Source organism: Argentina silus, assembly GCF_951799395.1.
Source record: "Argentina silus genome assembly, contig: scaffold_250, whole genome shotgun sequence".
NCBI lineage: Eukaryota > Metazoa > Chordata > Actinopteri > Argentiniformes > Argentinidae > Argentina > Argentina silus.
This window is the reverse complement of record NW_028152896.1, coordinates 17,501-25,000: the sequence shown is the minus strand read 5'-3', so window position 1 is coordinate 25,000 and position 7,500 is coordinate 17,501. Positions and strand designations below refer to the sequence as shown.

The following is a 7,500-nucleotide window of genomic DNA, read 5'->3' as shown; positions in this document are numbered from 1 at the left end:
TGTCTGGTGTGTGTGTGTGTGTGTGGTGTTGGGACTAGGGTCTAGGGACTGGGGGCTAGGGACTAGGGACTGGGGACTAGGGTCTAGGGTCTAGGGACTGGGGGCTAGTGTCTAGGGACTGGGGGCTAGGGACTGGGGGCTAGGGTCTAGGGACTGGGGGCTAGGGACTGGGGGCTAGGGTCTAGGGACTGGGGGCTAGGGACTGGGGGCTAGGGTCTAGGGACTGGGGGCTAGGGTCTAGGGACTGGGGGCTAGGGTCTGGGGGCTAGGGACTGGGGGCTAGGGTCTAGGGACTGGGGGCTAGGGACTGGGGGCTAGGGGCTAGGGACTGGGGGCTAGGGACTGGGGGCTAGGGTCTAGGGACTGGGGGCTAGGGGGGTGGTTAAGTGCCAGGGTAGTTTACTCTTTTCAACCAAGTGCTTTAGTTGGCTGGTGAACTTGGTGGGGAGCAGAATCCCAGTTCCCTCTCTGTCACTCCTGCTGCCATAAACTGCTCCAGTTACCAGAACCTGCTGGTTAGTCAGTTACCAGAACCTGCTGGTTAGTTAGTTACCAGAACCTGCTGGTTAGTTAGTTACCAGAACCTGCTGGTTAGTTAGTTACCAGAACCTGCTGGTTAGTTAGTTACCAGAACCTGCTGGTTAGTTAGTTACCAGAACCTGCTGGTTAATTAGTTACCAGAACCTGCTGGTTAGTTAGTTACCAGAACCTGCTGGTTAGTTAGTTACCAGAACCTGCTGGTTAGTTAGTTACCAGAACCTGCTGGTTAGTTAGTTACCAGAACCTGCTGGTTAGTTAGTTACCAGAACCTGCTGGTTAGTTAGTTACCAGAACCTGCTGGTTAGTCAGTTACCAGAACCTGCTGGTTAGTGAGTTACCAGAACCTGCTGGTTAGTCAGTTACCAGAACCTGCTGGTTAGTCAGTTACCAGAACCTGCTGGTTAGTCAGTTACCAGAACCTGCTGGTTAGTCAGTTACCAGAACCTGCTGGTTAGTTAGTTACCAGAACCTGCTGGTTAGTTAGTTACCAGAACCTGCTGGTTAGTTAGTTACCAGAACCTGGCGGGAAACATTTCAAATATTTTCTCGTGGGTCTGAGTCGGCCACTGCAGAATGTAAACAACTTAGCCTACGGGGCGAGACATTCAAACACCGGGCCCCACACCGGGGGGTCCTGCAGCCTCCGTGTTTGTGTGTGTGCTGCTGCCTCCGTGTGTGTGTGTGCGTGTGCGTGTGTGCTGTGTCATAATCTCACACCTAGATGTGTGTTTCTAGAGCAGCAGTCCTCTCTCTAGTCAAGGTCACTGTGTCTCTACGCTATCTGCTTCTGCGTCACTCCCAGACGGGGTTATACATAGATCTGTGTTTCTAGAACAGTCACATAGATCTGTGATTATAGATCAGTCGTGTCTCACCGAAGGTCATCCGGCCGCTGATGATCTCAGGGCTCTTCTTCATGTCTGCTAGGGCAGCGATGGGGAGCCCCCAGTTGGCCACAGGACCCCAGAAGTGCTGCAGACATGCAGAGAACCAGCCGTTAAATCATCTACAATACTATACACACACAGAGAACCAGGCTTTAAACCACACTACAATATCTACAATACTATACACACACAGAGAACCAGGCTTTAAACCACACTACAATATCTACAATACTATACACACACAGAGAACCAGGCTTTAAACCACACTACAATATCTACAATACTATACACACACAGAGAACCAGGCTTTAAACCACACTACAATATCTACAATACTATACCATAATACAATACAGTCCCATACAACAGTACAGTACAATATAGGAGGATGGGCCAATGAGAACAAGGTTCAGTGTAGCATGCCATAGTAATGTGCCTCCAGTGTTCCAGCATCATCCAGACCCTCTTCAGAAACACTACCAGGCCTCATTTGCTATTGCCTGATATGGGCCTATTTGAACATGGATTGAATCAGATTACGGCCCATAACTCCATACAAGTAGATGGAGCTGGAATAATGCTTATCCTACTACGACAGGCCCAAGGCTACTAATACTAGTTCATTATCAAACCAAAACAATGAGACATGGTGTACTTACTGTACTGGACAGCAGAGATGACCCCAGGACAGCAGAGATGACCCCAGGACAGCAGAGATGACCCCAGGACAGCAAGGCCACAGACACAATAAGAGGAGATTATTAGGTGGGTTATTAGACATTATCTAGCAGATCTAACACCACAGTATCAGATCTAACACCACAGTATCAGATCTAACACCACAGACCACAGTATCAGATCTAACACCACAGTATCAGATCTAACACCACAGTATCAGATCTAACACCACAGTATCAGATCTAACACCACAGACCACAGTATCAGATCTAACACCACAGTATCAGATCTAACACCACAGACCACAGTATCAGATCTAACACCACAGTATCAGATCTAACACCACAGTATCAGATCTAACACCACAGACCACAGGATCAGATCTAACACCACAGTATCAGATCTAACACCACAGTATCAGATCTAACACCACAGACCACAGGATCAGATCTAACATCACAGGATCAGATCCATATTCAACTCTGTTATTAAATATTAGTTCAGGATCAAAGCTGCAGACAAACGTCCTTCAAAGCGGCTCGTCCTTCGCAACACATTAGATTTAAACACCTGATACTAACATCTGTGTCAATGTTTAACTGTTAAACAGACACACACACACACACACACACACACACACACACACACACACACAGACAGACAGACAGACAGACAGAGCTAACAGGCTAACAGACTAACAGACTAACAGACTAACAGGCTAACAGACTAACAGACTAACAGGCTAACAGGCTAACAGGCTAACAGACTAACAGACTAACAGGCTAACAGGCTAACAGACTAACAGACTAACAGGCTAACAGGCTAACAGGCTAACAGACTAACAGACTAACAGACTAACAGACTAACAGACTAACAGACTAACAGACTAACAGGCTAACAGACTAACAGACTAACAGGCTAACAGACTAACAGGCTAACAGGCTAACAGGCTAACAGACTAACAGACTAACAGGCTAACAGGCTAACAGGCTAACAGACTAACAGACTAACAGACTAACAGACTAACAGACTAACAGGCTAACAGACTAACAGACTAACAGGCTAACAGACTAACAGACTAACAGACTAACAGGCTAACAGACTAACAGGCTAACAGACTAACAGACTAACAGACTAACAGACTAACAGACTAACAGACTAACAGACTAACAGGCTCGCCGTACCTCATCAGATAGTCTCGGAACTCTTTGCTCCTGAGGTGGTCGACGGCCTTCCGGGCCAGGACGCCTGCCATGGTTCTGGTTCCGGACGGGGGGACGGAGAGAGACAACCGACAGGAGAGTCAACCGACAGGAGAGACAACCGACAGGAGAGTCAACCGACAGGAGAGTCAACCGACAGGAGAGTCAACCGACAGGAGAGACAACCGACAGGAGAGACAACCGACAGGAGAGTCAACCGACAGGAGAGACAACCGACAGGAGAGACAACCGATAGGAGAGTCAACCGATAGGAGAGTCAACCGACAGGAGAGTCAACCGACAGGAGAGACAACCGACAGGAGAGTCAACCGACAGGAGAGTCAACCGCAGAGGACGACGACGGTCAACTACCAGAAAGCAAATATTGCATTTTTTTACGACACTGTCGTAATGCAGCCGTCTAGCCCCGCCTACTGCTGACGTAGCTCAGTCCCTCCTGAGAGAACAGCTGGTCTGGTCTGGTCTGGTCTGGTCTGGTCTGGTCTGGTCTGGTCTGGTCTGGTCTGGTCTGGTCTGGTCTGGTCTGGTCTGATCTCACACCACAACCACAACAAACTGCCTCTGGCCTCTTCCCTTATGACTTACCTGTTAAAGCCACTGATAAGGAACCGTAGCCAGACAGACAGACACCCAGACACACTGACAGGTACTCAGTAGTTGGTAGACTAGAGTTCAACAACACAGCCTGCGTTTGAATAGGAAACATGTACTGTGTCAGTCTACTGATTAAAGGTGCAATCTGGGATTCAAACAATAACAAAGCCAGCCTCTCCCAGACACTTTTTTGGTAAAAAGTTGAAGGTTGGAGAAAGGAGTTATGGATGCAAGGACTGACCATCCATGACATCAAAATGACAGTTTTTACTATATTTTGAAGCTATACAGTGTTTATTAACAATTACATTACGAGTAAAACAAGCTTAAATGTTCTGATGGGTTAAAACAGTTGAAATAAGCTCATGTCGAGGCATTTATAAGTTCTATTCTTCAATAATCAATTATATATATCATAACATTAAATAAAAAAATGGATGTACCAATCCCAGATTGCCCCTTTAATGTCACCAACTACCTGATTGAAAGCAAACACAATGGACAGTGTTGCTAACCATCACACAAAGCCTTGTGTTTTTAACTGGTTTATTTTAGTTGTAAAGTTGTGGCATGACAAATGAAGAACCATTTCAGATGTATTTATTTTTCTAAGAGTGTATATGAGAGAATTGTCAGATCATAGCTGATAGAGTAGGTCTGTATGATAGAGTAGGTCTGTATGATAGTAGGTCTGTATGAGAGTAGGTCTGTATGATAGAGTAGGTCTGTATGATAGAGTAGGTCTGTATGATAGTAGGTCTGTATGATAGAGTAGGTCTGTATGATAGAGTAGGTCTGTATGATAGTAGGTCTGTATGATAGTAGGTCTGTATGATAGAGTAGGTCTGTATGATAGTAGGTCTGTATGATAGTAGGTCTGTATGATAGAGTAGGTCTGTATGATAGTAGGTCTGTATGATAGTAGGTCTGTATGATAGAGTAGGTCTGTATGATAGAGTAGGTCTGTATGATAGTAGGTCTGTATGATAGAGTAGGTCTGTATGATAGTAGGTCTGTATGATAGAGTAGGTCTGTATGATAGAGTAGGTCTGTATGATAGAGTAGGTCTGTATGATAGTAGGTCTGTATGATAGTAGGTCTGTATGATAGAGTAGGTCTGTATGATAGTAGGTCTGTATGATAGTAGGTCTGTATGATAGAGTAGGTCTGTATGATAGTAGGTCTGTATGATAGAGTAGGTCTGTATGATAGAGTAGGTCTGTATGATAGTAGGTCTGTATGATAGAGTAGGTCTGTATGATAGAGTAGGTCTGTATGATAGTAGGTCTGTATGATAGTAGGTCTGTATGATAGTAGGTCTGTATGATAGAGTAGGTCTGTATGATAGAGTAGGTCTGTATGATAGAGTAGGTCTGTATGATAGTAGGTCTGTATGATAGAGTAGGTCTGTATGATAGTAGGTCTGTATGATAGTAGGTCTGTATGATAGAGTAGGTCTGTATGATAGTAGGTCTGTATGATAGAGTAGGTCTGTATGATAGAGTAGGTCTGTATGATAGTAGGTCTGTATGATAGTAGGTCTGTATGATAGAGTAGGTCTGTATGATAGAGTAGGTCTGTATGATAGAGTAGGTCTGTATGATAGAGTAGGTCTGTATGATAGTAGGTCTGTATGATAGTCGGTCTGTATGATAGAGTAGGTCTGTATGATAGAGTAGGTCTGTATGATAGTAGGTCTGTATGATAGAGTAGGTCTGTATGATAGAGTAGGTCTGTATGATAGTAGGTCTGTATGATAGTAGGTCTGTATGATAGAGTAGGTCTGTATGATAGAGTAGGTCTGTATGATAGAGTAGGTCTGTATGATAGTAGGTCTGTATGATAGTCGGTCTGTATGATAGAGTAGGTCTGTATGATAGAGTAGGTCTGTATGATAGTAGGTCTGTATGATAGAGTAGGTCTGTATGATAGAGTAGGTCTGTATGATAGTAGGTCTGTATGATAGTAGGTCTGTATGATAGAGTAGGTCTGTATGATAGAGTAGGTCTGTATGATAGTAGGTCTGTATGATAGTAGGTCTGTATGATAGAGTAGGTCTGTATGATAGTAGGTCTGTATGATAGTAGGTCTGTATGATAGAGTAGGTCTGTATGATAGAGTAGGTCTGTATGATAGTAGGTCTGTATGATAGAGTAGGTCTGTATGATAGTAGGTCTGTATGATAGTAGGTCTGTATGATAGAGTAGGTCTGTATGATAGAGTAGGTCTGTATGATAGTAGGTCTGTATGATAGTAGGTCTGTATGATAGAGTAGGTCTGTATGATAGTAGGTCTGTATGATAGTAGGTCTGTATGATAGAGTAGGTCTGTATGATAGTAGGTCTGTATGATAGAGTAGGTCTGTATGATAGAGTAGGTCTGTATGATAGTAGGTCTGTATGATAGAGTAGGTCTGTATGATAGAGTAGGTCTGTATGATAGTAGGTCTGTATGATAGTAGGTCTGTATGATAGTAGGTCTGTATGATAGAGTAGGTCTGTATGATAGAGTAGGTCTGTATGATAGTAGGTCTGTATGATAGAGTAGGTCTGTATGATAGAGTAGGTCTGTATGATAGAGTAGGTCTGTATGATAGTAGGTCTGTATGATAGAGTAGGTCTGTATGATAGAGTAGGTCTGTATGATAGTAGGTCTGTATGATAGTAGGTCTGTATGATAGAGTAGGTCTGTATGATAGAGTAGGTCTGTATGATAGTCGGTCTACATGTATCAGAAGCAGAATAAAGGATCTACCAGCAACCACAACAGGACAAGGAGAGGCATCGATATGGGTCCTCTAGAGAGTGATTCTATGGAAACCTCTTGTCTCTGTAACCTGCAGAGAGAAAATAGACTCTAGTTTCTACAGCGCTACAAAAATACCCCGTCTGGAGCTCTGAGAGGGTCTGGAGCTCTGAGAGGGTCTGTACCTCTGAGAGGGTCTGGAGCTCTGAGAGGGTCTGTACCTCTGAGAGGGTCTGGAGCTCTGAGAGGGTCTGTACCTCTGAGAGGGTCTGTACCTCTGAGAGAGTCTGGAGCTCTGAGAGGGTCTGGAGCTCTGAAAGGGTCTGGAGCTCTGAGAGGGTCTGTACCTCTGAGAGGGTCTGTACCTCTGAGAGGGTCTGTACCTCTGAGAGGGTCTGGAGCTCTGAGAGGGTCTGTACCTCTGAGAGGGTCTGTACCTCTGAGAGGGTCTGGAGCTCTGAGAGGGTCTGTACCTCTGAGAGGGTCTGGAGCTCTGAGAGGGTCTGGAGCTCTGAGAGGGTCTGGAACTGTGGACCTCGTGGTTTGTTTAACTATGACACAAACATCACATCAACGGTCAATAACTCTGGAACTGTTAAATAATAGTCACATCTTTCACATCATTCATGCCTGAGGCTGACAGGGATTTACTGGCTCTAACGCTGACAGGTCAAAGTTGGGGTACATTTAAAACACAGTTTAAATCCAGGATAGAGTGTGTGTGTGTGTGTGTGTGTGTGTGTGTGTGTGTGTGTGTCTGTGTCACCCTTGCATCATTCCCGGACTCAGAATGTTTCTATTCTGTGTGAGTTCTCAATAGAAATCTACATTAC

The 7,500-nt window shown here is 44.8% G+C and overlaps 1 protein-coding gene across 2 annotated transcripts in view; it reads right to left on the bottom strand.

Moving 5' to 3' along the window:
- mpc1 (mitochondrial pyruvate carrier 1) overlaps positions 1-3,699 on the bottom strand; it is a gene marked incomplete at its 3' end in the record, with an annotated part of 5,534 nt that extends 1,835 nt beyond the window's left edge. The window contains exons 1-2 of one of the 2 annotated variants that reach the window (XM_083697819.1): positions 3,277-3,699; positions 1,416-1,512 (exon numbers count right to left, since the gene is read on the bottom strand). In XM_083697819.1, the coding sequence (XP_083553945.1) occupies positions 1,416-1,512; positions 3,277-3,360 (181 nt within the window). In that variant the 5' untranslated portion in view covers positions 3,361-3,699. Of the gene's footprint in view, positions 1-1,415; positions 1,513-2,086; positions 2,157-3,276 lie in introns of those variants that run through there. The other variant, XM_083697818.1, reaches the window with a different exon arrangement.
- Positions 3,700-7,500: the final 3,801 nt, after the last annotated feature.